Source organism: Amblyomma maculatum, chromosome 1 (assembly GCF_055883805.1).
Source record: "Amblyomma maculatum isolate TAMU_Amacu chromosome 1, ASM5588380v1, whole genome shotgun sequence".
Taxonomy (NCBI): Eukaryota; Metazoa; Arthropoda; class Arachnida; order Ixodida; family Ixodidae; genus Amblyomma; species Amblyomma maculatum.
In genome coordinates, this window is record NC_139344.1 from 196,619,311 (window position 1) to 196,635,632 (window position 16,322).

Genomic DNA, 16,322 nt, shown 5'->3' on the forward strand with positions numbered 1-16,322 from the left:
CGCTGCGCGGACGTTTTTCGAAAGTCTAATAAGTTAGTAAAAACGTATGTTGCAGACAACCAGCGTTCCCCACTCCCGAGCTACGGTGACACGCCCAATGAGGCGCTTGACGCCCCCATCACGGAGGCAGAGGTAAGGGCGGAAATTGTAAGACTAAAAACTAAATCAGCCCCGGGCCCCGATGGGATCACCAATAAAACGCTAAGGAATCTGGACGATGACTCTATTAGTCTACTAACGGAATTCATGGGAAAAGTTTGGGAAACGAGCCAGTTGCCAGATCAGTGGAAAACGGCAAACATAATACTAATACCCAAACCGGGAAAACCCCCGCAATTGGAAAATTTGAGACCGATTTCCCTAACCTCATGAGTAGGGAAGTTGCTGGAGCACGTAATACAGACGATATTAACGTGCTTCATGGAGCAAAACAACCTGTGGCCGCACGAAATGGTCGGTTTCCGACCACACTTGTGCACGCAGGACGTAATGCTCCGACTAAAGCATGATATCATAGACTCGCGATCGAGAGACGCCAAAGTGATCGTGGGCCTAGACCTCACCAAGGCCTTCGACAATGTCAGGCACGAGGCTATTCTCGAAGGGCTCGAAGTGCTCGGAGTAGGGGAGAGAACGTACAACTACATAAAAGACTTCTTATCAGGCAGAAAAGCCTGCATGATATTTCAAAATTTAGAATCTCCTACGGTAGAGTTAGGAAGCAAAGGCACACCGCAGGGCTCAGTGCTATCGCCTTGTCTATTCAACGTGGCAATGAGAGGCCTCCCGGGTAAAGTTAACCAAATCAAGGGGCTAAATTTTAGCATGTATGCGGACGATATTAACCTCTGGATTAACCATGGGAGCGATGCGAGTACGGAGGAACGCCTGCATGCAGCGACCGACATCATTGTCGCTTACGCGGTTAAAAGGGGACTTTCGTGCTCCCCGCATAAATCTGAGTTGTTCGTTTATAACCCAAAGTACCTCCGCTGCAAGAATAGCGGGGAGTTTCATATTCAGGTGGAGGGCAAACCGGTGCCAAAAGTAGATCAGATCAGGATTTTGGGGATGGTCATTCAATCCCACGGCCATAACGGAGAGGTCCTGAAAAATTTAGAAAGTTACCCGATGCAAACCCTCGGGCTCTTGAGGAGGGTCGCCACTAAAGGAAGAGGCCTCAAGGAGAGAAATTTACTAAAACTAATCCAGGCATACGTAATAAGCAGAATCAGTTACGCCACGCCCTACCTGGACATCAAGGCCGGCGAAAAAGAGAAGTTAGACTGCCTGATTCGAAGATGCGTTAAGAAGGCGCTAGGACTGCCCATGGGTACCTCGAGCGAACGACTGCTCGAACTCGGGGTGCATAACACGTGGGCAGAATTGGCGGAGGGAGTGCGAGTCTCCCAATTAGAGAGACTAAGCACGACCGAGACGGGCAGGGTAATCCTTGCAAAAGTAGGCCTCAACCCAGACAGGGGAGTTCAAAAAAAAGTCACATTTAATAGTGAAAGCAGGAATGCCTTGGTAGTCCCCCTTCTTCCCTAGGAATATGCATCCAGAATTTAATGTCGAAAGAAGGGCCAAACGAGCCGAAGCTCTAGAGCGACGGTTCAAGAGCATGGGAGCAAAGGAAGTAGTCTATATTGATGCGGCAAGTGGCAGAACAGGTGCGGCGGTAGCTTCGGTAGTCGATGGCCGAGGGGCGCCGGTATCCGCGGCAGCCATCAGAGGCCGCAACATAGAGACTGCGGAGGAAGTTGCGATACCGCTAGCTTGCGTAGGAACAGAAGCCAAGTTCATAATTAGCGACAGCAAAACTGCCATTCAAAATTTTGGGAAGGGGGGGGGGTATCGCCGAAGGCGGCCAAAATCCTCACCCAAAGAACGATAAATAGGAAAATTCAGTAAATTTGGACACCCGCTCACGCTGCCGTCCCTGGTAACGAGGCGGCTCACGAGCTAGCCCGAGCTCTCTACTTCCGGGTAGCCGTCGAGCCCCCCGAACACTGGGCATACGACGAGCGTCTGCAAAATTACGGGGAAATCATCGAACATTATAAATTGGGACGTAGACTGGTACCCCCGTCAGATGTTAGACTAAATAATAGAGAAGCTGTCGCGTGGAGGCGGCTACAAACTAATACGTTCATGAAACCGGTCAGGGCGTTTCACGCGCTACCAGACTTTAGGGACAATGATCTCTGCAAACACTGTGGGGCGAGAGGGACCTTCGACCACATAATTTGGAAGTGCCCACAATCTCCAGGGATAGGGCAAAATATTACAAGTAGAGAAGCCTGGGATACCCTGCTGCGAAGCGCGGACCCTGCGATCCAGCACCGCACCCTCCATCTGGCGGAAGAGGCCGTAACAAGCCAAGGGCTACCTGCCAGCCTCTAATCCGCGGGCGCACGACTCCCCGTTTCTGATGGAATTAAACGTTATACAACCAACAACCAATCCACTTAGGGCGCTGGCGCACAGAGCGGCGCAGCGCCCCCTGGCCAAGGTTGTCTCCCCTATATGCTACGAACAGAAGAAAATTCTGGCCCAAACGTCCAAACGACGAGTGGAATGCAAAGTAACTCAACCGAAATTGGCCGACGGCCGAACGTCGGTAAACGACTGGGCAGAGCTCAGATGCCGGTATTCTCGACCAGCCAATGCAGGCCCAGAGGTGGGTCCAGCTTAGCTGCCAATTACACTGGTTAATAGCTGGCGAAAGGCTTAGTCAACCATCGGCAAATAGTAGAAAATTAGTCGGCACACAATATGCTTGGCAGCCAAGTAGCATGCATGTTGGTTAGCGAATGTATTTCTATAATGTTCGCACAAAAGCGCAGAGCCAAGTTTTTAAATAAAAATTATCAGCAACTTGAACATGCCCTCTTTTATTTTCCATTTTTACCGTCCCAGGCTCAAAATCATTACAATAACTCCTCTTGACTTGCGAGGGTCACTGGCTATCAAATGAGTGCCTCATGTCGGGAATATACGCGGGTGCGCGAGATATTTGAGAACACTATTCCTTGTCGCCATAGGCACCAGCAGGCTAAATATATCTATTTCCCTTTTATTGACGCCTTATTATAGTTTTATAATTCATACTGCGTAGTTTGTTCCAATGCAGTCCTCGGCGCCCTGATCGCACACCACAGAGACTTGGAAATTACCACCATTTGAACGTAGCAAACTCATTCATTTATATTTGAGAACACTATTCCTTGTCGCCATAGGCACCAGCAGGCTAAATATATCTATTTCCCTTTTATTGACGCCTTATTATAGTTTTATAATTCATACTGCGTAGTTTGTTCCAATGCAGTCCTCGGCGCCCTGATCGCACACCACAGAGACTTGGAAATTACCACCATTTGAACGTAGCAAACTCATTCATTTATAAGGTGCGGAATTGACTGATGTGCTCAGGCTTTGACGTGACATCGGTGGCAAAAAGAACAAAATCACAGACAGGGGTTAGATGGTGTAGAACATCTGGCCGTTTTCCAACAGCTGCGTGCCGCCGGGAGTGATGGCTCAAGAAAGTCAAGGGGGGCCATTGTAAATGATCTCCAAGGCACAGAGTCGACTGTAAGGCTCACTGGGCACGAGGACTTGAAGTATCATTCGTATACAATGAGGAGAGGACAACTCATACCCTGTACAATTCGGGAGAATCGTTTGCTAAGCAAGTAGAATAAGCCTGAGGAGCCTCGAATTCTCTGTTCTTTTTCTTCATCTTTTTTTCAGATGAAAAGATTTTTGATCAAGGCCAAGACCAAAAGGTTAACCACCATAATTTCTGATGCTTTTCGCAAGCGCTGATGAGGTACATATACGATACTGCACACAAAATTTCCGCCATTTGTGATGAATGATGTTAGCCGTCGTCAGCAACGGTGATGACGTCATGTTGCTACATGTTTTTGCAGGATCTGCGTTAATACTTCCACGTAGGTGGAGTCACTTTCCACAATTGCAAAGCCCTGGATATAGATATATTGAAAAGAAGATCTTATGTAAGCTGATTCGGCTCCTGCCCACACCACCTGCACACCCGAGGTTGACTGGGCTGACAACTTTCACGACCAAGCCAGTCCTAACTTGTGGCCTCCTAGTTTTCCAGATTTAAATCCCCTCGACTACTACGTCGTTGCAAGAGAGGTCAACAAAAAGGCACATAACACGAGACTCGCTAAAGGCCGCCATTGCTGACTCAATGGCCAACGTCTCGGAGGACCACCTAATCTGATCATGGAGCGGTTTCTGAAGCCTAATTGAGTAATTGTGGAAATAAACCCTAAGGAAAGTAGTGGCCAAAGTTTGGTGAAATATTGACGTGATGGAGCTGTTGGCATGGAAATGATTGGGTTAATTATGGTCGCTACCAGCCATCTGCTCCATGCAATCTGCCCTTAAAATGTGACTGTATTTGTAAGCTTTGCAGAATATTCTGAGGGTCACCTTTTTTTTTTTGTTTTTTTTTTTTTTCACGAAGAACGTTCGCGTTTTGTTGGCAACATTACGGACTGACATTTGACTATTCTGGCAACGTTTTGAGTTGCTAAGGTGAACATTGTCTGCAAGGCTAGCCTCCGACCTTGTCCCAATCTCGGTCCAACCTTCATAAACATATCTGGGCCTGCGGCGGTCGATGTTGGGTCACCGTAGGGCCACGGTAGATTTTTCAGTTGTGAAATTTGTGTCTCGCTTCTCGGAGCTGTGCATGAGTGCCAAAAACACCCATCACTGAAGCGAGTAGGGAACACTGGTGCAAGAAAACAAAAAGTTTGTAAAAGCCAGCCATTCTTTTTTTTTTTTTTTGCCTAGAGGCTAGAAAAGAGGCAATGTACCCCATTCTGTGTATTCTGGAATGTCGTTTTAATAACCACCAAGGTCAGTCATTACCAACTTTTAATTGTTGTTCTTTTGAAAAAGTGTGTTCGGGATTTTTCTTATCCTTATTAAATTAAGCGTCGCGATTATATATATATGAAAGCCCATTTATTTATAGCTGCGCTATCATAATAATAGAATTAGAAAAAAATATTTTCTAACACCTATTAGGATTGCCTGTTTGTCTTCTGCCCCTTATGAGATTTAACATAAAAAAGGAATCCAACAGGTAGCTACTCCAAATCTGCACAAATAAGAAAATAAGTAATTTAGCACATTTCATAATTTGTATTTGTTTGGGCGTGAATTCTTCCAATTCAAGCGTTTCCAACTTTTAAAAATATTTAAGGATATTTTTAATCTTTGTGAATTTTTATTGATATCTTGTGCCTTGTTAAGACATATTTTTATGTATGAAATCCCATTATTCAGCTGCAGGTTGACATACATTATTGACTGTACGTTTTACCAAGATAGTACAAGAATTTTATTATTTAGAAATAGTTACTAATGCATGTGAGAATTTCCGGCTTTTTCCGCGGTCCTGAAAGGCATAAAGGCCGCATTTCAAAATGGTTGGGTATAGCCGTTATTGTTACAGTAATGTTGGTAATATGGGTAAAAATGTTTCCAGGAAGTGGTGATAGCTGCCTAGCGGACGCGAAAGAACGAAAGCGAAAGCTACCATGCTACCACCTGCAACGACGAAAACGCGACTCACACACAACAAAACAGTCACGAATGCCCACTATTTCTAGGGTTTGGAAAAGGAAATTAACCTTGGGAAAATTTACTGCTGTTGTTATTCCCACGCATCGTTGCATTTTCTAGAACGTTCTTAACGACAGGCGTGGCGCTTTTAGACGAAAGGCCGAGTGGCATTGCCACTCAACATCACGTGACTAGGACACTACGCACGTGTGGTGAGTCTTTTGCAGAGGACTCTCCGTCTCTCCGTTACTTTGCTGCCTTAATTGGTGCGGATCTCGAAAGTTCACATTGACAAAATGCTTAATGCAGCAAGAGTATCGTCTCGGGCAGTGCTAAGCTCGAACTGTGTAACGGAGAGTCTATTACGGCGTAGCTTTGTCACCCTTACCTCCAAGGTGAGTGCTGCAGGGCTAAGCTTGTAGGCCTAAGCGCTTGCGACGAAACAATTCTACTCAGAGGAAAATATGCTGGCGTTTGAAATGTGTAATTAGCATCTGCACTTGAATGGGGAAACAGTTAATTACTGTTTTTTAAATCATTGTTCGTTCTGATCTCGACTTCCTTGGTTGTTAGAACATGATGCAATAATAGCCGGCATGCTGTCGTACTGGTGTCTGCGGAGTCGATTAAGTTGTGCGATATAATTATCATCACAACTTGACAGATTTGAAGCTGGGGATGTCTAAAGTTCATTTGCAGTTTTTTGTGGTGTGCATCAACAATGTGCGCATGTTATTCTGCACCGTTGAGCGCTGCCATGTGCCGTCAGCTCAAAAGTGTGGTAGCGTTGCCCTTAAAATGGGCGGTTTAGACAGCCAAATTAAAAGCCCTGTAACCCGTTTGTAGCGATAATTTCTTTGTTACTAGACTTCGCCTTTTCATGCCTATTAGGTAGAGCCGTAATGACGGTGCGGCTACTCTTGTGGTTTTGGTATGGACAGGCAGCCTTCACATTTCTCTCCAGCGCACCGAAGACTGGACGAAAAAGACTGTCCTTGTCTCCGCTCTGTCCAGTCGTTGATGCGTAGTTGATCAGTATAATACAAACTCGCTGAGCTAGGGGACCTCTGTACGATCCTGGTCGCGATGGCGTTTCAGTGGAGACAAAATGCAAGGCACCCATGTATGTACTGTGCGATGGCAGTGCGTACCAGGTAATCAAAATTATCCGGCCCCCCCCCCCTCCCCGACGGCCTTCCGCATAACCTGAAACAATTTTGGAAGTTAAAACTCTTTAAACCAAACCAAGTTTTAGCTTTACACAAGCAACCTTGTACGTAAAAGTTCTTGTAAGGTATTGTACTGTGATTGCACACTATGTGATGCTTGCTACCCACTTGCGGTTGTGCATGTAAGCATTTTGTTGAATGCTGGAGCATCATTTTATCATTTTATGTATTGTGCTGTCTGGTTTCAGGTCGTGGTTTTTGCAGGGAAACCTAATAACCCGTACTAACAGCACTGCCTATAATAATATGGGCCATACTTGATAACTTTTGTCACACCTAACCAGCAAATATTAAGAAGGGACATATGCTAGCACGTGTGTGGACCCAAGTAACTATCATATCTTGCCTACAGAATGCAGGAGAAAATTTCAAACTCTAGAAGTGTGCTTTGTAATATTTTGGCTGTGCATGTACATCCACTTGTGTTGCAGTGCAAGTGTTGTCTGTGAAATCCAGTATTGGTTTTAAAACCTGCCATTGTTTTTTCTGCCAGCACAATTTCCTGGGTGAAATTCTTGGGAACTTACTTTTGAGTGGCTGCTACGGCCACAGATACCAGTCGTCTTCTTGTTTTCTTGGGCCCTGATTCTCCCGGCATTGCTCATCTTGGCCACATTTGAATAAAGAACTTGATGATACAGCTTGAGCACTGCAAGCTTGAGAATAAAACCTTTTGTGGCCCCTCTTTGTTAGCAAAAACCCTGAAATGCAAGTTAAAATTTCACTCCATGCGTCTCGGCAAAGCCAAAAGACGAAGTGAGTGATAATCTGTGCCAGGTACGACAAAAAGGATAAGCTAAACACTTAAGATAGCTCTGTAGCAATGTGCAGATGTGTTACCATGCATGCAGCTCGCTAGCTAGTGAGCTTACCTATAGTGCACTAACGCCCCATTAACATTAGTTGCCATAGGCTGAATAACTGCCTGGGGGGCGAGTTGGTGCATGATGCGCCGTTCAATTCCGCCATAGGCTGAATTAGCAATTTTGTTATGCTGGATATTTGACTCACATGCATGTAGACTACCTCAAAATATTGTTATACGTTTGTTCCTTGCTTTCACTTTATTCTAGTTCCTGATTAACATTGGGGTGCATACAGTAGGAGTGCAGTATTTTGCTCAAAGGCAACATGCAAAAGATCACTCTCATGGGAAGGGGTCTCGTGACGTTCAGAAGCCAGCTGCCTGTAGAGTTCACTCAGAAAGGTCTGCTGCCATGATAGACGTTGCATTAATGCTTTTGCTTCACAGTGCACTATTCGAACACTTGAGAGAAATCTCGCAGCTGTCTTGAGCATGCTTGTCTAGAATACTCGAGCGTTTCTCAGCTTATTGAAGGAAGCGAATTTCTAACAAACGTACAGGATTTGGATGGCATTGTTAGCTCTTGAGGACAGCCACTCTATATGCAGAAGCGACAAAAGCACTGCGAATGTCTGGACTATACCGGTGCTAAATTTTCACTTCCTTCTCAAACAGATATGCACTCCAGACAGAGTTCACATCTGTACATTAGCTTTGGAAGTTCTTTTGTATGGCATCTGTTATGAAAGTGCTCCAGAAGTTGTGCTCTCATTGGATTCATATGAGAGTAACATGGTACAGTTGTGAGTTTTGTAAATCTGGAGCCACAGGTTTTTTTTTTTTTTAAGGCTATTTGCTATTTCTAAAGTTTTTAAATCTTCTACTGACAAACCTGTTATGCGTGATGCCAGTATGCATCCTGGGGCCCCAGATGGTCAAAATAAAGCTGGAGGAGCCCTTTACTACAGTCTCTCAAGCCCATATGCAGCTTCATGGCATTAACTCTATGTACTTGAAGTGATCTAGTTCTTCTATGATACAGCAGTTTTAGTGCCTCAGGATCTAGTAGACATACACTACACACTGTATAAGAACACTTATGCTGTGTTGAAAATAGAAATCTGCAGAAAGGTTTCTGCTTGCAGCCATAGTGTTGGCCTTTTGATATGAGCAGAAGCCTGTTGGCCTGGAGGCTCATGGTTCAATTTTCAGTGCTGCCACAGTCCTGTTGCTTGGCTTCTTTAGTGTGAAATGCTTAGGAAACTGTCTTTAGCCCCTTGTGTTACCAAATATGTTAATGTTGGTACGGTTTTCCCAAGTTGCCCTGGTGCTGTTAAACAGGTTCACGCTTGCTGATTGAGCTGTGTCTTTTGATCACGAGTGGCCAGCCCTGTAATCGGCATTTTCTTTTCCAGGACCACTTGCTAGAAAAAAATGCCTGTGGACAGCAAGTTAGGAACAAGTAAGGATGCCTTCACTTGTTTTTCGCTCTACTTCGTTGATTCGTGCTTACACTGACAGCTTTTTTGAGCAGTATTGTTTTTGTGTAAAGCTTGAAGCTTGTCAGTATATTTTAGTCAGGCACAAGCTTTTCATGTTTCAGCAACTGAGTGAAAAACAAACAGTTCTTTCAGTAGTGACATCGGCATTTGCATGCTCATGTCACTACTGTCTGGATATATATGCACTTTAGTGTTTGTGTAGGTATTTAGTCGGGTGTGCGCTGGACAATATGGCCCACTTAGCCGACTGTGTACTTTATAGAGGTTTGCCTTTTTGGTACAGTGGTTACTGCAGTTTTTCTGAGCTTTGTTTTTCTCCATAGCTAAAATGAGGGCAAATATCTTAGGATATCTGGCAGACCAGTACAGAAAATTAGTGCAAAGTTTTGAGTAACTGGCTTGCATTATTATGCAAGACTTTATTTTATGTATAATTTCTATAACAAATGCTTTGCTTATTTGCTGGCATTATGTTTGATTTACTATAATTTATAATTATCATAAAGTATGTATGTTTTGCCTGGTGTTCTTGAGTCAACCACTGACACAAAGGAAAGCAATGTCTTTTTTATTTTTTATCAATGTGAAGTAATAGTGAAATCGTGGAGATATAATGCTTAAATAAGAAGACAGTGACATGCCTATGGGATAGTTTATGCACAGCATAAATACCTAAGAAGATTGAACACCCATTGTCGTAGCTCAGTTGGTTAGGCACAACAATGCGAAATTCGGAGGTCATGGATTCGGATCCCACCGGCAGCATGTGGTTGTGTTTTATTTTCTAATCAGTTATCTCCACGATTTCATTATTACTTCATATTGATCAGCACACGCACACACACAAAAAATCCGTTATGATCTTTGTGTCAGTGACTCTAGGTTCCCTTCTGATGTATCTCGTAGCAAAGCCCCTCATTTTCCCTGCATTTGTTTGCTGGTTGGAAACGGAATCAGCTGTGTGGTAATAGAAAATGTACATATAATTTTGCACAATTAAGAGTGTTGGTGCTAGTTGGTTATTGCACTATCGTTATCCTTGCTGTCCAAGTCGTGTTTCAGTCTTAGGAGTTGCCAAAAGGGGAATAATTAGATTGGACAATTCTGCCATTGGCACTTACTGTAGGATTGCTAAGCTACTGGCATCGACTTTCACTGCTGCTTGAGGGCGGTGCTTGGTGGACTGCCTAGGGCGGAAGGTACTTTGAAGGACAGAAACAACACTCACAACAGTACCCATGGGCCTCTTTTTTCCTCCATAGCCTTGATGCATGCACCTCATAGTGTGGAGAGGTGGATTTTTGTTGAACAAGTAGCTGCCTGCAGAAAGTCTGTATGCTTGACTGGGAGGAATGTCAGTTTCTTGTGCTGGTTCACTGGTCCATACACTTTCATCTTTGTTGTTTGCTGGTGTATGTTTTGACATGGACTTTTCTGGTGCAAGTTTTGACGTGGACAGAGCTGTTTTGCCTTACATTGCTTGCAAGGGAACATAGGCAACATGGTACCAAGGGTATATTTGAAAATTTAGGTACATTTTGGAAGAAGCATTGCAGTTAGGAAATGCGCTTTGAATTTGCAGGCGTAATATTATCTTGCTCTGGGTGAGGAAACTGCATAGACTAATTTTAAAAGAAAAAAAAAATGTCGTAAATAGACTTTCGGGCTGTGGTAAGCAGTCAGCTCTGGAGTATTGCTGCTTGCATGCACGATGGACATCAGTGCGGCATGGCATCAGGGACAGATTAGGATGCAACACGGGGTTTTAAGGCAGCCTAACAATTATGGCAAGTTTGTAGTGGCTGGAAAGGCAGGTTTTAGGCAGCCTATCAGTTTAGTGCTGTTCTGTCAAGCCATATAGAAGTGCAGTCGTGAGGAAAAACAGTTTTCCTGGACCATCTGTGAAAGACCCGAGTGTTACGTGGTCTAAGTCATTACATAAGGGACATGTTGTAGCTAGCTAGTAAGTTTTGAAAAAGAAATTTTTAAAATTTAGGCGAGAAATGGGGAAAAAATGTGGTATAGAGGTAGAGCATAGCAACGGTAGTTGCAGGGCCTATTGCAACTTATGTGCACTTAATGCATCGTGCATTGCTGTTGTGTTGGGCTCGTATGTTCCGTATGGGGCATTAAAAAAAAAAAGGCGATAGTTGGACCTGCGACAGTTTCCCGGAATCTTTTTGGACATCCTCGACAACGATAACAATAGCCTTGGGCAAGCACTCGCTGTGACGCACCGCATCGACACAGAGGATGTCACGCCTACATGCCACCGACCTTAGCACATGTCCCATGCTGAATGCCAAATCATCAATTTCGAAGTTACGAAATTGATTGAAAATACTATCGAGCCCTCGCATTGTCTTTGAGCCTCACTAGTCGTCGTGGGGATGTAAAGATCGTCACATGATTGCTTTTGGTAGTATCCGTTTTATTTCATTTCTCTTTCATCTGTCTGACTCAAGCCTTTGCTTGATTCTACATTTACTCATTTATTACGTGTGTGTTTTGTTTGTAACTACCTGTAAGAAACTATATCTTTAGCTATATCTGTAACTAGGGGCTCTGTAACTGTAACTAGGTAGTTGGTTGTAGACTAGCGCCAACTCATTTCACAGTTTAGGGCATGGCTCCAGAGGGCCACAAAACTGCCAAAGGCTCTCGAAACTTTTGTTGAAGACTAAGCAGTGCTGTTGGCTACTAACATTTATGCTCATGCACAAAGGAATGATGTCTCAGGCTTTGCTTTTTCTGCAGCTGCTAGCAGCTTTGTTAAAGTTGTACTAAAGAGTATATTGACCTAATGCTTCTTTTTGATGAAAACTCGTATCTACACACTCGGGGCATTCTTGTAAACTTTGAATTATTGTCTCTTCTTACTGATTTCTCAATTTAAGCAGGGTCAGGCATCCTGGCTCCTGTCTTTTTTTTAACTCTCCACAGAGAGTTCAAAAAGTCGGTCAAAGCATGGAGTGTCCTTCAGCAACTGCACAGTGACTGGCCACTTTGCCTTCAGCGGGGTGGTCTTGTGAACATAGTTCGCTTGCTTTGGGCTTGTTGTTTCTGTGATATGTTCTTTGAACCACAAGTATGTAGCATTTTTTACTTTTACCTTTAGATTATTTACATCATGCCCCAAATCATTATTAAGGATCATACTGTGGGAATCTTTACGGATGACAATATTTTCATTGTCCAACGCTGAGCGATGGGTTTTAGTCTCTCGAAAGCAAAGAGTATGTACATTTGTGAGCATAAATGGTACGCAACACACAGCTGGTGATGGAGCACAGGAAAATTGCATTCAAACTGCATCTACTGACAGCGACAGCGGCGCGTGCATGTCGATAAAATGAGGCACCGCCACAATTGTCTCGATCCCTGAAAGCTGTTGCTAGACGACATTGCAATGCATTTTTCCGAGCTCGGCCATCAGCTGCGTGTTTTATACCACTTTTGTTCATCACTACATATTTTTATCATCATGGGCTTGATTTAAGACTGTCGCCTGCGACTAAAGCTATTTATTCATGGAAACCCAGAAAACAAAATTTTGCAGGATGCTTTTAGTGCCCCTTTAATATGAGCATAACTCTAAATGTTGGAGTACATAGCACAAAATAACACACACCAAAGCAAGACAGAACAATAACGCACACCAACAGCACTGTTGTGGATGTCGTCAACATGTGTCTTCCTGCAACATTCTCTGCAGTCATGTGGTTGTCACCTGCATGACTGCAACAGCTTTGTGGGGACGAGTGTTCCTGAGGCTGCAATGTGCAGTGAAATTTGAGATCGTTCGAGAAAGGAGGAGGCACTGTTGAGTCTGATGTGCAGGATGTGTAAAGGGGTGTATATTAGACAGTCACGCTGGTTTTATTTGTAGTTGTGGGTGGCGTTGACTGTAAATGATATGTTTGTCTTTTGCACATCTATCATATATATATATCAATGAAGTCTTGCATGTATAGGCTGCTAATTCAGATAACCCTCTTCGTAAGGTAAAATTTAGTTTCAAAATCCTTCTAGAAGATATAAGCATATTGGTTGGCTTGCCTATTTGTCTGTTACATTGTTGAAGACAGTGATGACAGTAGCTTAGAACCAGCTGCCATGTTTATGGGTCATTCCATCGCGATCATTCCAGGTGTGCCACTCCGAAAAAATTCTTGGTAGTTGTGTATATGGAGAATAGTAATCTGCCTGATTATTTCAGACAGAAAAGCTTTTTCATTGTTTAAACATGTCTTGAAATATGAGACGATATTAAAGTGAGCAATAGAAAAAAAGTCGAAAGAAAAAAAAGAAACATTGTATTTTCACGAATCTAAGCAACCCCTCTCGCCCGCCGGGGTGGCACAGCGGTTAGGCGCTAGACTAGTGTCCCAGGGATGCGGGATTGAATCCCGGCCTCGACGGTCACTTTTTGGTAGAGGCGAAAACCATGCGCCTGTGTGCTGTGCGATGTCAGTGCATGTTGAAGAACCCCAGGTGGTCAAAATTTCCGGAGTCCTCCACTACAGCGTCGTCTCTTTGGGACGTTGAACCCCAGAAACCATACATACCCCCCCCCCCCCTTTTTTTTTTTCATGAAGCGCGCATATCCATGGTCTTCAAGTGTGCTTGCTCAGTCTTGTCAAGCCATAGCTGTCTAGTCCCAAGGTGGCGTGATGTTTGTGGCGTAATTTCTGGATTCATGATTTGCTTTTTCCGACACCAGACGATGGAGGTACTGAACGCTGAAAACCAGCTCAGTGGTGGAACTGCTACGCCAATTGCGCCAAACTGCGACAAATCTGAAATCCTGCTACATGGTGCTACAAAATCGATTTTTTGCCTACTTCTGTGCCATGCCTGCGCCAAAAGTTGCTAAATAACTCTGTCGACAGCGAAGCCGAACTGTCGCGAAACCACATCTGCTGGCAACACTGTGCAAGGCGGAAGAATATTTTTGCAGGTCCTGGGCGGACAATCACGTGACACAAAATTGATGTTTGTCTATGTCACTTCTGCGTCTTGTCTTTTTTTTTTTTTTTCTCGATCTACTGGGAGGGAGTGAGAGGGTGCTGCAAGATATCTCTCAAGTTCAATGAGCGGGAAGGGTGAAAGGAGGGGCTGGCGGTCTGGCCGTCCAAGGGTCAAAGCACATTTAAAGGCGTGACGGCTTCGAGCTGCCTTAGACGCTCGCTTAATTTGTGCGTGCATGCGTGTGTGTGTGCGCACGCAAAGGATGTGCGAGCAGGCTGGGAACTGCCCTCAGCAAAGCACAGCTGGAACAGTATATACGCTTGCTTCCTTTTTTTTTTTCGTATGGCCTGAGTAGCAGCGGAGGGAGCGCTAAGGATTTGACTTCTTCTGTGTGCGCGCACTGGGCTCTGTTGGCCACTTTTGTACCTTAAGTTCAACCCCGTATGTGGAACATCTTGTTTAACTTCACAGCTTAATTCCAAACGTCAACATTTACGTGTCCTTTAGAATAATATGTCTTGACAGTTATTTCTTTTCCGCCACTACAAAACCGCATGTGTGTGGGCGCGCGTGTGCAAAGAACTCGTGCGCAGGTACTCAATATATTTGCAGCCCCGCACACGGTCAGTAAGTACCCTTGGACGTTTCCATTACAATGAGGAAAGCATACGCACAATCCCTGCAGTTCAGTTCAGTTCAGGCGTTCAGTCGTGTCCAACTCTTCGTGACCCTATGGACCATGTCACGCCACGCTTTCCGGTCTCTCACTATCTTCTTAACATCACATAGCTTCATCTGCAATGCCTCGAGAATGCCATCTAACCATCGCGTTCGCTGCCTACCCCTTCTCCGGCGACCCTCAACCTTTCCCAACATCAAATCTTTCTCCAGCGACTCCTCTCTTCTCATCAGATGACCAAAGTAGCTGAGCTTTAACTTTAGAATTTGACCCTCCAATGAGCAGTCAGGGTTTATGGTCAACAATATCGACTGATTTGATCTTCTGGCAGTCCAAGGAACTCTTAAGAGTCTTCGCCAGCACCACAATTCAAACGCGTCAATTCTTCGGCGGTCAGCCTTTTTCACAGTCCAACTCTCGCATCCATACATCACAACTGGAAAGACCATAGCACGGGTTATACGGATCTTGGTTGGCAGACTAATGTCTCTGCTCTTTACTACTCGGTCAAGGCTAACCATTGCTCTCTTTCCCAGAAGCAGGCGTCTCCTAATTTCATGGCTGCAGTCTCCTTCCGAGGTAATCTTGGCACCCAAGAACAGAAAATCTGTCACAGCTTCCACTTCTTGTCCATTGATGCTCCAGGACTTGATAGGGCAAGACGCCATGATCTTCGTCTTTTTAATTTTCAGTTTAAGCCCAAACTTCTCACTCTCTTCTTGTACGCGCATCAGAAGTCTCTTGAGTTCCACTTCACTTTCTGCCATTAAAGTGGTATCATCCGCATATCTAAGGTTGTTGATACGTTTTCCAGCAATCTTCACTCCAGCTGAAGACTCGTCCAGACCGGCCTTCCTCATGATGCACTCTGCATATAGGTTAAATAGGCAGGGCGACAGTATGCAGCCTTGCCTCACCCCTTTCTCAATCGGAAACCAATCAGTAAGACCATGCCCAGTTCTGACTGTGGCCTCTTGCCCTTCATAAAGGTTCCTGAGGAGACAGATGAGGTGAATTGGAACTCCCATCTCTTGGAGAGCTTGCCACAATCTGCTGTGATCTACGCAGTCAAACGCTTTCGCATAATCAATAAAGCAGAAGTAAATGGGTTTCTGGAACTCTCTTGCTTTTTCCATGATCCAGCGAAGGTTGGCAATTTGGTCTCTAGTTCCTGTGCCCTTGCGAAACCCAGCTTGCACGTCCGGAAGCTCCCGATCCACATACTGCTGCAGCCTACCTTGCAGGATTTTTAACATCACCTTGCTAGCATGCGAAATAAGCGTGATCGTGCGGTAGTTGGAACAATCTTTGGCACTGCCTTTCTTTGGAATGGGGATATAAACTGACCTCCTCCAATGCTGTGGCCACTGCAGGGTTGTCCAAATCTTTTGACATAATGTATGCAGTGTGTTAACAGCGTCGTGGTTGAGGTTTTGAAGCAACTCAGCTGGAATACCATCAATTCTGCTAGCTTTGTTCTTAGCAAGGCTGGCTAAGGCCCATTCAACTTCACTCTTCAGGAT

General features: G+C 44.6%; 1 protein-coding gene across 1 annotated transcript in view; it reads left to right on the top strand.

Annotated features, from left to right (window-relative positions):
- Positions 1 to 5,782: 5,782 nt before the first annotated feature.
- The window catches only part of Hsc70-5 (Heat shock protein 70 cognate 5), a 39,221-nt gene continuing 28,681 nt past the window's right edge, over positions 5,783 to 16,322 (top strand). Inside the window, exons 1-2 of the mRNA XM_084589984.1 lie at positions 5,783 to 6,008; positions 9,063 to 9,109. Of these exons, the coding sequence (XP_084446110.1) occupies positions 5,910 to 6,008; positions 9,063 to 9,109 (146 nt within the window). The 5' untranslated portion in view covers positions 5,783 to 5,909. The remainder of the gene's footprint in view (positions 6,009 to 9,062; positions 9,110 to 16,322) is intronic.